We start from the raw sequence: 18773 nt of genomic DNA on the forward strand, positions 1-18773 counted from the left end.
GCCTGATTACCCAGATAAATATGAGTGAAAGGTAATGAAAGTTGAATTTTCCTCCATGTAAAGTGTTAATTTCATATACAGCCTCTAATGCATTCACCTTCTCTCTTCCAAAGTTTCTTCTCTTTTTCATTTTTATTAGTTTATTTTGTAAATAAAATTCACCAGTTGCTTTTGCCTAACAGAAGAGTTCTACAATTTGCTGCCTCTGTATTGCCTGGAAGGACACAAGTCTCTTGCACTGTGCTCAAATGAATGCTTGAAGCCCTTTCATAAGTAATATATTGTAAGTGGTCTGAAAAATAATAATTGTAGATAGTAATTGGGTTGCTTTCCCTTGCAGCTTAGTTAAAGTTTTCAGTTTAAAAAAATGAAAGGATTAATAACTGAAAGGCACGTGTATTTAGTGTGTTTTTACTGCTATGTAAGCTTTAGGGGAGCCCTGGGCCTATCTACCCTTTTGTGGTCCTTCCAGCATGCCTCATGAGATAACATTCATGTAAAGTGCGTCACTGTAGATGTGTCAGTGTTTGTAGATATGAATCTCTAGAAAGATACTGTTAAGTATTAAAAACATATTACTTTTGTAACGTGTGAGTCTGTGTCTTCAGCTATTTTCTGACGAGTTGCCTGCTTCAGCATTAGCAGAACAAGATTAGCAAGGTWGGAAAGGAAAGAAAGGAAGAAAGGAAAGAAATGCTCTCAAGATGACTGTGACTTGATGAAAATTRAATAGCTATATTTTTATTTATTTCATATAAACTTATAGTTCTTTTTGTTAATTACTTATTTTGGTTTCATATGAAAAGTGTTATGTTTGAAGTGAGGAGAATGCGACACTTGAAGGATTTTCATAATTAGAAACCACAACATTTGCACATCTTAAATTTATCTTTGTTAGGGTTTGAGGAGGGAGACACAGTTGCATTGGATTCTTGAAGATTTCTCCAAATTTGTAATAGTATAAGGATTTTAAGTGAAAGCTTTTAATCCAGGTGAACTGCTTCTATTAATACATACAAATATCTAACGAAAGAATACTGATCAGCTTTCAGTTGGTAAAATGCATAAGTAGAAGTCAACTAGCATACTAAAAGATTCAGGTTGAAGCTTATTACAGTGCAAAATAGTTTGATAAAATTTTAATACTGAGTTTTGGTATTTTAATAGGCTCTTGTGTAATATTCAAACAGCTGAGCGCAAGTAAGTAAATGCTAGTGGGAAAATATTATATAAGACCATATTGTAACTAGCTTATTTGCTAAAAGCTACCATTTCTAGAAGTTGGATCTTTTTTGTATTCTACAAAATGTTATTGTTGTATGTGTGTTACTGAGGAACAAATCGACTTTAAATGTTCTTGTTTTCTGTCATATTAAGGTGCATTTTTGCCATACTGGTGTAGCAAGCTCTTCCTAATTTCATCTGAATGCTTATCACATGCTTCTGGCAACGTATGCTTAGGCAGGAGAGATTTGGACAAGAAAGCATGTGATTGCATGTTTAACAAGTCTTCAAACTTTGTTTTGAATTTCACCTTTAAAACAAAAAGCATTGAAGTAGGCCTATTGTTTGAATTACTCTCCTCCATTAAGTACATGAATCTTTACCCCTCCAGGCTATGTTCATTTGCATTTTATCTCTGCCACTCTTCCACACTTTTATTTCACTCTTGACCCTGTTTCTAGGAGATGTGCGAGTAAGAAGTCGGGCAGGATTTGAAACAGAGAGAAGAGGTTCTCATCCATACATTGATTTCCGTATTTTTCACTGTAAGTATTTAAAAGCAGATAAATGACAAATAAACAAGGGCTTCCATCAATTTTAACTACTGAGCCTCCAAAATAAAGTTAGCAGCTCTTATAGCAAGACCATTTTTTCTATACTTCTTAGGAAAATATTTCATTCTAGCTCATTACCAAAAATAGAAGAGGAAAATATTCACTGCTAAATACTTCTAAAAAAACCCAGTAATTGTAAACTCATTGAATTTAGACCTGAATCCATGTGGAAATGAAGACTCGTCTTCTAAACAGCTACTGATATGTGTGCCCTGTGCTTACTTGGCAGATGCAATCAGTCGAGGAGAATACTTTTCTGTTTTTATAAAGCAGTATAAAGGTCCTGTCCAGGCTGATGCTTGAACAGAATTACAGTAATATCAGTGTTCTTGACCTCATCATAACRGATTAACATTGCATCTACTCAAATATATAGCTAGGGCTTAATTTTTTGGACATAGACAAATCTTACAGAAAGATTAAAGTGTTAGGAGAAAACAGCAGCCTAACATTTTAATCTTTTTTTTCTTTCATTAGTATTAGAAGAAGAATATTTTCAGGAGAAAAAAGTAAAATTATCCATCTGTATTGCTGTAACTAAATTTATCAGTGGCTGTGGTAATACAAAGTTTCAATAACTACCAAACCAATATGCAGCAAAAGTGCAGTGAATTATGCCAATAGTGAATGTGYTAAGTGTCATAAAGGATTTATACCAACATTGTATCAGCCCAATTCCAAGTATTCTGAATGCAATGGAGAGATAGTAAAGCCGATTTCATGGTGACAAGTGTGGTTGTTGTAATTACCTTATTAATAAAAATGAGTGGCAGAAACTGGTCTTAGGCTCTGATCTTAACTGAAGTTATTCTTTTTCAAAGCAGATCGTATCTAAAACTCTTGAACTCTTATTTTCACTTAAAAGTTTCATAAAAATAGGTGAGAAAACAAAGTTTGAAGAGTGTGCTATGTAGATTATTTTCAATAAAGAGGGTAAGAATTTCATTTCAAGTCCAGACTGAGTATAATAAATTCTCTGTAGAAACAGCATGCATTTATGAARTATGTAAGTATGTCTTTTTGTGTATATGTATATGTGACATTTCATGCTGATATGGGAAAATACTAACAGAAGTATTAAAAGATCTGCCCATTAAAAGGCAGACAACGTATGATATTGTTGTTGTCAAATTAACTATTTTCTATGTCCTCTATGATTTCTTTCTATCCTGATGATTGTGTATCAGGCAATTCGTGACTTATCAGGAAAAGGACTTTGACACCCTTTCTCCTTGCCCCTACTTGTTCAGACACAGCCRCCAGCTTTTAGCAACATCACCTGCGGTGTCTGATGACAGCAAAAAWATGTTGCTAGGAGGCCCAAAAAATTCCTTGTCTTTAACTTCCTTCTCAAGTCAGCTGCTATAGCAGTTTTCAGAGTTGCCATACCATAGTCAGATTTTTTGCACTTCAGGACTGTAGCTTRTTGAAGGATTGCTCTTTGAGCCCTTCAGGTGCCTGCTACATTGTGGAGTTTCTTTCAAAGTCAGGAATTCAGTGCCATTGCTCACTATATCAGTAAATTATCTAATAATTTACAGAAATATGGGTTCTTTTTTATCAGTAAAATGTTTTCTTCTCTCTGCAATGCTAATTGAGTCCTGATCAATGTTTCCTTGGTTGTTTTAAGCAAAAGAGATTTAGTAATGCTGAAATAATTAAATTTAGTAATGCTAAATAATGCTATGAGACTGCAAGTAGAGAGAAGTCACAGGAATCAGACTTGACCTAATTTTAAGGATATTCTCCCTGCCCTCTCCTGCGAACTCCAGAAGGAGTTGATTTTGCCATATAGAGCTAAATGTCTGAAAAAATACTCACACATGTGAGCAACAGTATGAGAGAGGAGTCAGTAAGCTCTTCTTTTCTTGGGACAAATGCTGAACTGAAAAGGGTCTCTTCTGCAGCTGAAGCAGACTACACCATTGGAATGTTGCCTTTTTTTTTTTTTAACTCCCCATCACAGCTGTATCCTGATCATCAGTAATGTGTGGACATGCTTCCTTCATTGTGTTTGTGTAGTTTCACTGTAACTTTCTTCTAAGTATCCACTACCTTTGTTTTGTGGTTCTAAAAATTTTGCAATGATCATTGCTTATGTGTTTTGCAGATGACCTATATAGTGGCTGTTAGTGACAGTGCTGAAGCATTATTGCTGTTTTGTGTTTTGCTTAAGCTAACTTCAGTTGTTCAGCATTGTTTTCTTTTTCTGTCAATGATGTTTTGAGAAGAAGTTGAATGTCTTTCAGGAGGTTTAGCTAATAATATGCTGACCAGTCTCTTCTAATTTTTTATTGATAARCTCTTAACCCATTATTTTACTGGTAGGTTGGAAAAGTAATGAATTTTAAATACATTACTTTGCTTCATAACACTATTTTAACTTGCAACTTCAACTAGTATTGCAGAAGGAGAGTTTGTGAGCACTTAATTCTAAAGATCACTTCTGTATCTTCTTAGGCATTATAAGCTCAGCATCTGTTTCTTCATCCCAGAATTCTTTAATTGATTCATGAACATTCCAAGTTTCTAACCTGTCTAGAAGTATTCTCAACAGTAACTTCTAGGAAATTTGATTTTAGGAAGATGGTTGGAAAAACTTTGTTGTTAAGAGACAGTGGAATGGGAGTAGTATCTGACGATTATTAAATGCAGGATTTGACTGATGATCAAGCTAAATTTGTTGGATGGTAGTTTGCCTTCTACATTATCTGTTATTCCAGAAGTCACCTTTTAATAGCTAATTGCAGGAACTACCAAGAAGAATAGCTTAATAAACAAATTTTTGTTTCAACAAGACTTCTTCCTGGTGAGTGGGGAAAGTCAGGGTTCTTTTTTTGTTGTTGGCTGGATATTGGTTAAGGCTGAATCATCAGTTAGTAGTTTTTCTATTACTGTGTTCTGTTAGTTATGCCTGTGTGGGGACCATGGGMATAAACTCAAGATAGCATCTCAAATCCACCATTTCTGGAAAGGAGAGAGCAGCCACACAACTTTCTTTCTCTGAATTCACTGTTACAGTAAAATGTATACACTGTAATGTTTTGTTGAATTGACTGTAGAACACTGGATCTACTTTTCACTCCATGGGAAACAAGAAGGAAGTTTTGCAGTTCACTGTGAGAGTGCAGCATGTACTGTTTAGTTTTTAGGGAAGTTGTTGGAAAAGTGATTGGCGTGGTTCACTCTTACATTTTTCAGGTTTACATGAATACTTTAAAATTTTCTTTATATTATGCAAGATATCATGGACAGTAATTCAGTCTTCAGTGTTGTCAGAGTATAAAAATATTCCCTTGTCTGAAATAGTAAACTAGCAATAAAGTTTTAGGTTTTGTTTTCTTGCTATCGAGAAGTTGTCAGTCATGTTTATTTTTTAATATACGTGTTTGTGTGTATATATACACACATGTAAAAAATCTTGGTTGAGGTGTTTCTARCAAGCAAAAACAAAGGCATGTATAATGGGCCCTAATCACTCACTGTTTCACCTGAAAAAAAACCCAAAATAATGAGTGTGCACARTGATATGTACAATATATTGCAGTGAGGAACTGAAGCCAAAATGAATAAAGATCAAATGAATAATTAAAATAACTRAAAAAACATTGAGAAGTGTCTTATGTAGATACAGCTGAAATAAATACTTTTAAGCTTCTCTTTTAGAAAAGGGTTGTTGAATATAGTCTGGAAGAACTATAGAAAAATAGAATAGTTTGGTTTTGCAGACAAGAAACATGTTTTTCTTCTTGCTTTTTCTGTTGTTCCTGGCCCAGAATAAGTAATATCTTGTCAAAAGGTTTTTAGAATTCTCCCCTGCCAGTCTCATCTGAGCATGTTTCTATGGGGAGATGATGATGCTGCCAACACATGGGGCTTGGTTTTGTGTTTTATAGACAACTGAATCTATCACATCTGTGAGTTAAAATTATCTTAGATAGAAGAACAGGGTTTAACTGAGTTAATCAGTATGTGTGAGGTAACATTTGGGAATGGCTCAATTTTGAAGAAGRTAGTTGATTGCGTACAGTATAATGCTTTTTGCATAGGAGGGAAAATAATGTGATGGAAACTTAAGCCTTCATTGAGACTTAAATGTCTTCTCTAAGATGTCTCCTCTTAGGTCCTCTAAGATGGAGCCTTTTTAGGGGGGAGTGGAAAGAAAGGAAGAGATATTTTCATAGGTGGTTGATAAATCTAATTCTCTTTCTTGAGAGTGGAATACGTGATGGAATTCCGGAGTTTACCTTTATTATACAACCTTCAGACTGTTTACATGGAAATTAGAGTTTGTGGAAAATGTTACATGCTACTCTGAGGTCTGGCAAATATGTCAACATGTACTGTTTGCAGTAATACTTTTAACTTTCTGGTTCTTAGCTCAGGAATCATTGAAAAAGGTTTACCTTGAACAGTGAATTTAGATTTTCTTTGTCTGAGAGGCCAGAACTGAAAGAAGAGAAATGAGTGCAGATTTAAATTGATTGCCTGAAACAATTTGGAAAATCCTTGTGTAGCAACAGTTAATGATGGTTTTGATGATACCATCTAGAGATTGAGATAAAATAACCATCGTCCAGATGAGTTTCAATGCCCTTTTTTGTTTCAAGAAAATAGAGGAGTTATCTATTTGATTATGTTTAACAGTAATWGTCTGTCTTGTTCAGCAGTCTACTGGGAAGAAGGGTGAGTTTCACAATGAATCAAGTCATGCAACAAGATTTCTGTGTGGGTCATAGCTTGAAGTATTTGTTTCCCTTTGAAAATACCATTACTGAGGAGTAAAAAGCTTGTGCCTGACAGATTTCTTCAAAAGCTGCCTTTCTGTGAATTATGCAATTCTGAAATTGTCTTCTAATTACTCACAATCCAGATTATTCAAGTAAATTGTGTTCCACRGTGTGAGAGAAATTTTGACTTTGATTTAGTTTGGAGAATGCAGTCGTGTAAGGGGAAATCACAGAAAATGCTCTCAATACAGCTGTACTGGCCGAATAAAAAGAGTGAGCTTGAAGAGAGCTTGGTTAAGGAGGATTTGGGGATGAAAACTGCCAATTGAGAAKACAGAGCTGGTTTGGTTTTTCCATTTGCTATTCTAGATGTTTGTTTTACCTGCAGTTTCTTCTTCCAAGCTACTGTAAAACAGCCTGTGTGCTCTGGAGTCTTGCACAGGTACAGCCCACTCTGTGTTTTGTTGCTGGTGTTAGTTTCGTCATAGAAAAAGACAGAAATACATTCTGTTTATTTTTTTCTTTTCTTTTGAACCTCTCTAATTCATTCCTTCTCCATGTACCTTATTTTGAAAAGCTTTTTTATTTATTTTTTCTTAATGCTGGACAATTTGGTAGAAAATATGTRAGAATTCTTTTGTTTTCATGTCTACTCCCAGTTTGACTTTCTGCATTAACATATAGTTTGGTAAAGGAAATTATTTTTCTGTTAACCACGATGTGTTGCTTTTCAATTCTTCTTTTATTTCTGGTGATGAAAAATAGACAAAAATTTCAATAGACAGAATTGAGGGTTCTGTCATCCCTTTACTGTAAAACTGAAGGTTTCTAGGACACCGAAGAAAGATGGGTTTTTCTGGGAAGACAGCAAGAAAATGATTTGGCGACAGTCTGGAATATATTATCCTTTTGGGAARAGAGTTGAACCATTATGTGTCACGTTCTTCAGGACCATCACTRTCTTGATGAACACACCACAACCCATTTTGTAAAGGATATGTTTATATATTTTGTGTATTTGTGTTCTGATGATATTCCTCTGAATATTTGGCTTCAGTGAGGTTTCYTAGTTTACAGTATGCTGTTGTGAGCTGCAGATTTGCCTTGCCCAAGTGAGTGGATCCAGGTTAAAAAAAAACCAGAACACAACTGCAGGATTGTTAGGCTTATGATTCTATAAATTGATATGGAAAGAGTGCCTTGGATGTAGTTTGCTAGTCCTGAGATTATTGCAAAATGTTACTCATTCCAGTGCAGGAATGGCATTGTTTCATTTTCTCAATTTTGTATCTTKCCTGACGTGTTTACAGAAATACTAAGATGAGCCAAAATTCGAGAGAGATAAAGTCCTGTAGATACCTTTTTATGGTGTTTTCTTTACACTTTTACTGCTGAGCAATGGCTTAGAGTGCCATTGGAGAATTGGCACTTAATTCATACTGAAATAGTCTAATGCCTGCACTTTGAATAATTTCTCTCAACCTMTGTTTTGAGCAGAGAATTGACTAAAGGCCTTTCAGAAGTCTTTTATGTCCCTTCCCAGCTAAATGATCCTACAGTTCTGTGGCTCTATACTTTGCTGAAGCTGTAAGATCCTTTCTTTCTGTAAGATCCTTCAGGAAAGGAGTTATCTTTGCTGGTGGTGATCCCTGGCATTTCCCCTCCCTGAATCAGGGAGCATTTGTTAATAGAGTTGTGGTACTACTAGAGTTTCTTGAAACATGATTTTTTTTTTCTGATTCCACTCACTCAGAAGACACTTGCAAACCCATGTTTATTTCATTAATCTGTAACCCACAGCATATTTTCCAGCAATCGTTATTATTTGGAAAGGTTTATGAATGTGCATATAGTCATATAGTGTACATTAAAACCAAAACAGTCTGGTTTAATATTTTTTAAGCAGGAGTGTAGTGCCTTACAATGATGCTGAACAGGGCCTCTAAGTGGTTCTAAGGAAGACAGGAAGTATAATGAGGTAATTTAGACCCCAATAGTYTAAATTAGTCTTTTTATGTAACTTTAAAAGCCTTGCTAAAATTATATCTTCCAAATGAAGTCATGGTTTTATATAATATTTGAGTACTGAATGTTGTAAAAATATTTTAAAATGCAAACTGTGACTGGTAAACTTACAGGAGAGTTAAATAGCAGGACTTAATTTTTTAAAAAAGTGTTAATGGATCTAATATAGGGTATTTCTAAATGGTTTGATGGGAATAGATGTGAAATTAGAATGCTTATAGGTCCCTCTAGTGGTGTGAAATGCTAGATAATACTTYCAAATTATTCATAAATTGAAAATTATTTGTATCCTGGAAAGATGCATCTTTAGAAAGGTGCATCCTTAGAAAGGTGGTTATAATTGGCATGTAAAAGGGAATATTTAAGTCAAACAAATATTTACAAGTAGTGGAAAATTTCAGACAATATGTCAGGTTTAATGATATGCTAATGGTATGATACCAGTATCTGCTATGTAAAAATTATATATGTGCAGTTGGGTTAATATGGGAAAATCGTGAGAGATTACTTCCTTTAAAAGAAGATAAATCTTTCCTATTTTTGGGGAAAAAGCCACCACTGGTGGGTCTGTGCACCTCAAAGTTCAAGTTTTACATTCAAACACAAGAAGGATCCATTGTTTCAAATATTTTTTTTAAAAAAATTCTTTTTTTTTAGTAGCAGTGATACCAAAGATCGTCCATTATGCTCTTTCTATTGGTAATAGCAAATCTCAGTGCTTTTTGTCATGTTTAATTTCCTATTTACCTTYTGGGCTGTAGCGAGCAAGAAATGGAGACAGAATTCTTACTCTACATAGCCTGTTTTGACCAGATTCCCATCAGAGGGTGTGTCTTTATCTTTGCATTATAAGAAGATTGAAGTATGTTGCTAGGATTTAAGGTTTCCATTAATAATTAAACGAATCATAATTGTCATTCTTCYTTTTGTGGACTGTTCGCACTATAAAAAAGATACAAAAATTTTGAGAGTAAATCCATCAGTAAATTATGATTTTGTAAGGGATTATCATTTGTCTTTACTTACTTTGTATTTTTATATTGGCATGAGAAAAATAAATATTTAATATCCCTGTGAAATGTGCTAAAACTTTTTTTTAGGTTTCCATGAAGTTAAAAGATTGGGAGTGGGAAGAGAAATTAAAATTAGTGTCTTGGAATGCAGATGAAATCTGTTGCATGAAGGCAATTTGTGTTATTTTATTGCTGTATATGCATCACATTAGCAAAATAACTGGTATCAGTAACCAGAATGACTTCTTTTTCTTTAGAAAACAGAATTTTTTATTATGCYGGCACCTTAGGAAACCTAAGATGCTTAGAAACAAGTATATAACCATTTTAATCAAACAAAAAAAAGCCCTAAATCCTTGGATTGAATTTGAGTTTGAGTTTGAATGATAACTAATTTGCAAAGGAATGGGAAGAAGAATGTCATAGGACAGCTGCTGTTGAGTGGGCACAAAGGCCTACGGTTTGCCTTCTGGTTCCTCACATCGAAAGCACTTCCCATGCWGTAGCATCCTTCTTAACATGCCTGTCATCCCAACTTTGCTTTCATTCTTTTTCTGTTCACAAGGCTGTAAATGTCATATTTGTTTTATCATTCTGTTTTGTCTTTGAACTGTCCTTGGAGCAARTAGTCAATACTGGATATTAGAAAGGCATTTAGCACATTGAAGACTCCAAATGGAAGGAAAGATGTTTGGCCTGGGAGGAGAGATGTTTTTGCAGCATGTTTTATTCATGAGCAAAAGCTGTGCTTCATTCTTCACCATCTTTCCATGATCTATACATTACTGAACCTTGATTTAGTAGGGTCTCTGAAATTAGCATCTCGTTTTGTGACTCATGATAGAAGAGGGGAGGCTGTCATTCTCATATTAATCATGCATCTAAAGGGAAGGAATGTGCCAGGAGGGAAATGCCAAGTTTCCATTGCACAGCTGTATCATTCATTTTGCCAGTGTTTTCCATGAATTAGCTTTAGCTGGTCTGCCAGGACCACAGAGCACTGGGGTTTTATATCCTTAATAATAATTTATCTGTGAGGAAAAGGAGAAGGCAGGCACAGTAGCTATCAGTGTTCTCCAGCTGAAGAAAGTCTCTTCCCCTCACCCCCTTCTTTGAAAGCCAGCTATTTTCCGTTTCAGCTTCCCTTTTAAATTAATACCCTGTGAAATCTCCGCATGTGACTTGCCTATCCTGAATTGTCCTGGGGTAAAAGTTAAGCTGTTAAAGAGAGAAATTTACTTTTTGGGTTGGTGTATTCCCCTGAATCAGGTGCTCTGGAGCTGCAGAGGCATGGCAAGACTCAAGATCTCTTTTTTCATTTGGAAGTTACTCTGATCATTTCAAATCTAAAGGATAAAGACATTTATTTAGTCAAGGTGTTAGCCCTAGCTTGGGCTATCCATGTGCAATAACTAGAAAGCCCAGCTCATGGGGCAGAACAGCCCCAGGCATCAGCACAGCCTGGGGGCAACCAGCTGGAAAGTGGCTTGGCAGGAAAGGAACTGGGCTTCCTGGTGGTCACCATGTTAAGCATGAGCCAGCCATATGCCATTTCTCCAAGGAAAKCAAATGGTATCCTGGGCTGCCTTGGAGGAATGTATGTTGCCAGCAGGTTGAGGGAGGTGCTTCTGCTCCAATACAGCGCTGGAGAGGCCTCACCTGGAGTCCCAGTCTCAGCTCCCCAGTAAAAGAGAGACACGGACATACCAAAGAGGGTCCAGCGAAAGTGAGGAAGATTATAGGGCTAATGAGAAAAAGCTGAGAAAGCTGGGACTGTTTGGCCTAGAGAAGGCTCAAGGGGAAACCTCTCAATGTATGCAAATGMCTGCAGGAAGTGCAAAGAGGACTCAACCAGGCTCTTTTCAGTGGTGCCCACTGACAGGGCCAGAAGCAATAGACACAAACTGAAGCACAGGAGATTCCTTCTGAATGTCAGGAAACACTWCTTCACTGTGAGGGTGGATGACTAAGTGTTGGCACAGTGTGCCCAGGGAGATTATGGAGACTCTATCCTTGGAGATGCAGAAATGCCTCTGGGACATGTTTCTGGTCTRGGTGGCTCTGCTTGAGCAGATGTATTGACCAGTTGAACCCCATCTGGTACTTTCCTACTTCACCTGTTTTTTCATTCTGTAATAAGCAGCGTTGCTGCTAGGAAAGCTGAAATAATGTAGGCTTCTTTTTTAACAAGGGGTAGAAAAAGTAGGATTAATGTGATGTGAGCTATACAAATTGGTGATAATTTTGAGAGTTGAAGCATATTTGTAAGATGAATGTGTCAATAATGTATTCTGAAGAGTAATGATGGTTCTACTTCACCAAAGTAACTAATTTGCCTGTGTACCTCTATCATAAAAAAAAAATCCTGAAGCAAGAACATGTGCACCCCCTCCTAAATGACTTAGGAATACAAGTATAGGTGGAACACAGGCCTATAGTGCCAAATTATTACATTTGAGCTGTTGTGTGCTCAGCTGCCAGAAGCTTGTAGTTTACWTGTAGTACCTACATCATACAGTTCTGTCCAAGATTAATGGGTGGTACCTGTGACAGTGAAACTTAGTTTCTAGCATGACAACAAAAGCAGGTCTCTGTTAACTATAGATCTATAGAAGAGTGCTTGAGAACAAGAAAATTACCTATGCTTTCAGAAAAGTGCTCATATTTCCTACTGTATATATTTGATTGACATTTGGTGAAGTTCCTGGCTTTTGTGTGTGACTTTGTGGCTATTTTAGATTGTTTTAYGACCTAAATATAACCATTTTATWTTATTTTATTTTGAAACTATTAGTTTCTGTTTTGAGATTTGAATCCTAAGAGATTGGATCAAGATTGAGGGGGAGAAACTTCTTACCCTTAGCACACACTGCATTAGATGGCAGCAGCTGTATTGCTCCCTGCTTCTCTGTTCGGCAGGCTGGCAGTGCTCAGCCTGTAACCTCAAGGTAACAAATGTGCTTAGAAATATTGGTAGAGTAAAGCAGCATGACAGAATCTATTTATTTGCCTGCTGTACACATGAATGTTGCTTTATAAGCAACCTTTATCATATGTAGTACATCTGTTTATTTAACTGGGATATAGTGTAGGTACCAGTGTCTTCAGAGGAAGAGTCTTGACCTTAAGAATGATAGCTTGAAGAAGGATACTTCATGAGAAGATGTCCTTGTTAGCCCTGAACTTCAGTCTTGRTGGTGTTCCAGGCACGTCTGAAAGAACATTCAGTTGTGTCAGTTTAATCTCTGTTAACACAGATGGTTGAAAGGAAATTCTGCTGTGTTTGATTACACACTGTATGATCATGCCACTGTCAGCTCTATTTAGAGATGTTTTGTTAATGTGATTTGAGAATTAATATATTAATTTATATATTAATATATTAATGAGCTAGCATAGAACAGAAAGTAAATTGGAACTTCTGCAGGGAAAAGAAATGGATAAGATTTATCTTATGTATAATTAATCTGTCACTAGAAATCACTAAGGCTTTTAGTTTAGTTTGTCAGTAAGTCCMCACCTTCCCCTGTACAACATTTTAGACTGACTTWAAGRACAAAAGTTGTAACTCCTTACTTCACTAACTTCAAATATGCCTTGTTCTTTGTAGTACAGACCTCTTGTCCTTCTGAGTTGGGATCTGTTGGTTTTGATGATCTGCATTTTTGAGAAAGAGCATGTTGGCATTGACTTCCTTGCTTAATACCTCTTCYTTTATTTTTTAACATGACTAATTTCAGACAGGATAAGTGAATACCAAGATTATTGACTTTCTGTTGGTTATATYGGGGGCACTTTTGGAAAGAAAGTAAAGGCCAAGTTTGGCCTAATGTATTTCAAAATGAGATTATCTGGCTTGTTGCAAAGGAACTGTAAATGTGTAGTTTGATGTTGGGGTTTCTAAAACACTTCGGGCATTYCAAGTGGAATTGGACATAAACTAGTAGCAGTCATTTGTATAAATTAGTTAACCTTATAAAGTGAAGCACTTTGAAAAGAGGCTGAAATAATTTTCTTTTGTGTTTCYACCATAATAGGAAACAGAATTAGATATGCTATGGATGTAAATGTCATACCTGTTTGGCAAAAGAGTGTAGTTATTTGCAAAAGCACTTAAATTACTCGAGTGTTAAGAGATTTTCTGACCTCYAAACTGTGTAAAAGTAATTTGTACTTGCTTAGCCTGGTTGTCACTCCTGTATCAACACTCAGTTTCTGATACTCTCTTGCTGGTGTACATAYGATCTTAGGTGACTTGTTGGGGACATGGATTGGAAGTGCATACATGACAGTAGTTTTCCTAAGATAATTTGTTTGCAGTACTCTGTTTTTAAACAGCATCTATTTTGTCCTTTCAGTAACAGAGTTCCTTAAAAAGATAAGCTGCAGCWATGATTTAAGTGTATTTTTTCTTCACAGGATACTTACACAGAACATATTTTTTCTAAGCCATGGCTTTGTATTTATTATTGAAAAAATATCTGTAGTTTTTCTGAAATGTTTGATGCTCAAAAAAATTCATTATCTTTGTGCCAAATTTCCCTGAGCACTTGTCTTTTTGATAAAGGTATTTTAGAAAGAGTGTTTATTTTCTTGTTTTTTGTAGCAAATTCTGAAATCGAGGTCTCTGTGTCTGCGAGAAATGTGAGAAGGTTGCTTAGTTTCCAGCGATACCTGAGATCTTCCCGCTTTTTCCGTGGTATCACTGTTCCAAATTCTTCAAACATTTTAGATGATGATTATAATGGACAAGCAAAGGTTGGTTGCTTCATTTATTTTTGTTTTTTAATGCTATATATGTAAACATATTGTTGCTAAAAGTGCAACCAAACACAAATTATAAGCATAGTTTTTTATGTATGTGTGCATGTATTTTTTTGTGTATTTATAGTTTATATATAAATATAAACTATATTTATATCCAGACAAAATTAAATTGTTTGTAGCAAACTCTTCTACTGCCCACAGGTTTCCTCAGATGGTTTTATTTGGCTAGTGGTTTTAGGTTTTTTTTTGTTTTGGCTTTTTTTTTGTCTTGTTTTGGGTTTTGTTTCATTTGTTTGGGGTTTTCGTTTTGGTTTGGTTTTGTTTTTTGTTGTTTTTAAATAATTCATGAATTAATGATGGCCTAGAATAATCGAAGGAAAAAATGGAGAAAGGAAAACATACCTRTATTTAAGAGATGTAATGGAGCAATTTGGACAACTATTCCCTTTCATTTTTAGGCTAAGCTTACTATTGAACAACTGGATGAGTGAGTGGCTAAACTCAATAAAGTGCAGTAAATGGATTTCTCAGGATATWCTTATGCCAAACTGACTTTTTCTTTGGTTGGCACTTCTTCTAGAAAAGAAAAGTGATAGCTGTAATGCACTTGTGCACCACTAAAGCAGGGAAAGCAGACACTGGCAAAAGAGGTGGTGCTAAGGGAGCTCCTACCTGGATGAAGGCTGCTGTATTGGCAACAGAGTATGGATAGTGCTGAAGGGCACTGAGCAAGCAAAGATTATTCAGGTTATTCAAGATCCCAAAGGCTGTCACTGCGTGTAGTGCTTTTTTGTCATCTTGACACAGAAAAAGAATATACTTATAATACAGTGGATGTATTATCCATCCATACATACAGACGTATCCCTGCTGGATACAATCAGGCTGTGGTATAGGAAGAAATCTGTTAACCTGGAGGATGGTTCTTAAAAATGTACATGTGATTTAACTGTAAAAAGGTATTGTTAATGCTCTTGTTTCTTCAGATAGCAGTTTTAGCAGCTGGTAGAGAAAAGCTAGAACGTATTATTGGATCACAAAACAGCTCAACCAATCTAATGAGAATAGCAGAAAGCAGGAGTCTGTTGTAAAATGTGCTGRACCAGTATTTCTAATAGAGATAGGGGAGGCAAAGACTGGACTGCTTATCTCTGGTGAGGCCTCATGTACTGTTTGCTGTTCTCRCTCATTCCTGTGGTGGGAAGAACGGTTCATGTGGAGCAGTTGAGATATAAGGTGTGCTAGTTCAGTGAGGTGAAAAGTCAAAAGCCAGGTTTTGAAATTAAAATGTTCATATAATGGCTCAAATAGCTAGTGAATCATCTAGATACTATTCTATAAGCAGGGGAAAAAAGAAAACAAGTAGAAAGACTACACAGAGTTTAATTTGCTAGTCTGAATACACTGTCACTCAGTGACATACTCTTTCTGATTTGAATTTAATTGCTTTAAATTATCTTTTGAGAAGTTCTAAAGGTTGAAGGATAATCTGCATCCAGTTCTGTTGAGGCACTTAYTGTTTGGTTTTTYCTCCTTTTTTWRATTTGTAATGTGTAAGATTTTTCAGTGATCAGACAAATTTAATTATTCTTTTACTATTYTTTTGTATGTAAAAATTCTAAAGACTTGATCTGTCTCTGAAATCTTAAATACTGCTTGAGCTACAGGAAGATAGGCATATACTGATTAAAAATGACAGCTTTTGTGTTTCCTTTCAGTGTATGCTGGAGAAGGTTGGAAATTGGAATTTTGATATTTTTCTTTTTGATAGACTGACAAATGGTGAGTTTGCTTTTYGTATTTCATTTGTGTTTATCTTCTAACATAACTGTTGCCCTTATGTTGCAGTATATGATTGCTTGTTCACTGAAATGTACAAATTTCATCAGGTAGTACTGTTTGATTTAATAGTCTTTCATCTAAGTCCTAGTTTGCCTGGTCACTCCATTAAAATAATGATACACTCAGTGCTGGTAATAGTAATTGATTTGTAGAAGAGGCACTTGATGTACTTTATAGGTTGCTGTTCTCTCTAAGTAATTTGATACAAATTAACAATTTTACAATCCTGGACTTTTTTTTTCCAATTATGGGGTGCTGGTAATTTTTATGGTTGTGTACAAAAGGTCATTTATATTGAACAAGTMTTTTTCTGATAAATCTAATGTTAGATAGAATAGTTTTAATACTTTCTAGTGCAATAAGAGGCATGTTGGTATGAATGCATTATAATTACGACATAGAGCACCTGGAGAATTGGGAGTTCAGCAGAGGGAGGCTGCTGTACTCATAGCTTGCCTGACATAGAAAAAGGAAGATAACATTATGGTGACTTTTGYGTGCCCATTACAAATAGTGGTAGAAACTACAGATGAAGTTGTTAAAAAAAAAAAAAGCCCCCTAAGTATTGTTTAATTTATGTACAGACAGAAAAAAAGATCTGTAAATGTTCTGGGAAGGAGGAGAGAGGGCTGCTGGTGAAGTTTTGCCTTATCTCAGCAATGGCAGCTGGATTTTTAACAGAATGAAAGGAGGAGATGAGCAAGTCTAACATCACAGTGACATTTGTGCCAGAGTGGAAAGAGAGTGCAGAGCAGATCTTGCAGGTTTTGCAGCAGTTGTGTAGTAGGTAGTAGAGTTGCAATTAGAGTGTTTGAAATTGCCAGAACAAGAAACTAAGTTTAAAAAGGAAAATGTGGCACCAAAAGATCCTTTTCTTTCCTGTTTTATTGCAAGGATGCTTGGCTTAAACAAATGTAAAAATAGTAATCTCACAATTATATTTAATACAGAAAATGGGTAGAAAAAAATGAAAATAGCAAGGACTTGTAAAAATACCCAATGTTCATATAGATAATGGTAAACTTTACATAACTGAATGAAGAAAAGCCATGTGTACAAGTTAACATGTAAGCATAGCTTCTTTTGGATTAGTTTGTCACATGGGAGAAATCGGAAGTAATCCTCCTTAAAAGAGCCTCTCTTTTATATATGCTTTTTTCCTAATACATTTAAGGTACTACCAGGAGAGCTTCTATTGTAGAAGCCTTACGATATCGCCATGCATTTTGTATCCTAATTAAATCATGTTAGGAGGACATTTTGATCAGGCAGCCTTGTTCTTGAGAGATGTAAAGGCAGAATGCTGTGTATAAAACTCTGCTGGATGAGCTGCCCTGGATGAACCTCTACGAAAGAATTTACCCAGTAAATGTTGTTCCAAGAATTAATATTTCATTGTGAAGAGGTGGCATGTACATGAGAATACATTAATTCTAGCCTAGTATTAAGCTAGATTTRGAAGTTTTGTCTTTTGTACATCAGTTTTAGTCTGTGCTAGGCTCAGTAATGCTAAGTGAAGATTGTCAGCCATGACATACTGTTTACAGAGCAAATAATGGGCAATCTATTTCAAATAAACAGTATGGGCCATTTATSTTAGTTTTACTTATTTTACCACAAAAGATTATAATAAAGTTATGAGTAGATGAAATATAAGCTTGCAATGATATATGTTTTGAAATAAGGAGAAGTCCAACAAAACAAATGATGCAAATGAGAGCATATTTGCAATGTGTGCTAATCAATAGTCTTGGCTAGCTTTTCTCTTTGCCTGATTATATTTGTATTTTGTATGTGTGTTAGTGATATGTTGCATAAATATAATTATAAAGCTGAACATCATTATAATGGGTWTGCCTGTTTAAATGGGTTGATTTTTTTAATGTTCAGCAACATTGATAACTGCCATTGGACAGTTGGTGAATKAAGAAAAACCACTGGTGATTACTAGAGACAGCTAATGGAAACTTGTCATGGAGTAAGATTTAAATATTTATCATGAATTGGTGTAGAGAAATTTGCTTGTATAATTTTTGTGACCAATTTGTTTGAAATAATACATTTCTTACGGAAGAATCACTGATTTCATGGCTTCCAATGAATTAGTATTTTCRTTTTATTTTTAGGAAACAGTCTAGTCAGCTTAACCTTTCATCTGTTTAATCTACATGGACTCATTGAACACTTCCAGTTAGATACGATGAAACTTCGTAGATTTTTGGGTAAGTACAGCTTTTTATTTTGGTGAATATTGCTATTTATGTGTATTTTTGTACCTTAACTGAAGTCTTGGTTGTAGTTTAGCAATAAGGTTTGAAGGGTACTGATGCAGTCTGCATTGTGCAGTGATTTAAATGATATTGAGACGATCTCTCAAAGTTTTTATGAGTATAGAGTTTTCCATGTTAAATCCAAACAATTATTAAYAAGTTTAATAGTTTCATAGCTGATGCTGTATTATATTAATTAAGTCTATTTAATATCTATTAAACAGTCAGGAATATATGTGACATTGTGTGACATTCGTATTGGGAAAGRCTAGACAGCTCCTTTCTTTG

At 35.3% G+C, this 18773-nt stretch overlaps 1 protein-coding gene across 2 annotated transcripts in view; it reads left to right on the plus strand.

Moving 5' to 3' along the window:
* PDE7A (phosphodiesterase 7A) overlaps nt 1-18773 on the plus strand; it is a 75774-nt gene that overhangs the window by 45447 nt on the left and 11554 nt on the right. Inside the window, exons 3-6 of one of the 2 annotated variants that reach the window (XM_057380316.1) lie at nt 1686-1769; nt 14213-14364; nt 16092-16155; nt 18342-18437. In XM_057380316.1, coding sequence (XP_057236299.1) covers nt 1686-1769; nt 14213-14364; nt 16092-16155; nt 18342-18437 — 396 coding nt within the window. The remainder of the gene's footprint in view (nt 1-1685; nt 1770-14212; nt 14365-16091; nt 16156-18341; nt 18438-18773) is intronic. The other variant, XM_057380318.1, reaches the window with a different exon arrangement.

Source organism: Malurus melanocephalus, unplaced genomic scaffold (genome assembly GCF_030028575.1).
Source record: "Malurus melanocephalus ecotype Western Australia unplaced genomic scaffold, MMel_1.1 scaffold_443, whole genome shotgun sequence".
Taxonomy (NCBI): domain Eukaryota; kingdom Metazoa; phylum Chordata; class Aves; order Passeriformes; family Maluridae; genus Malurus; species Malurus melanocephalus.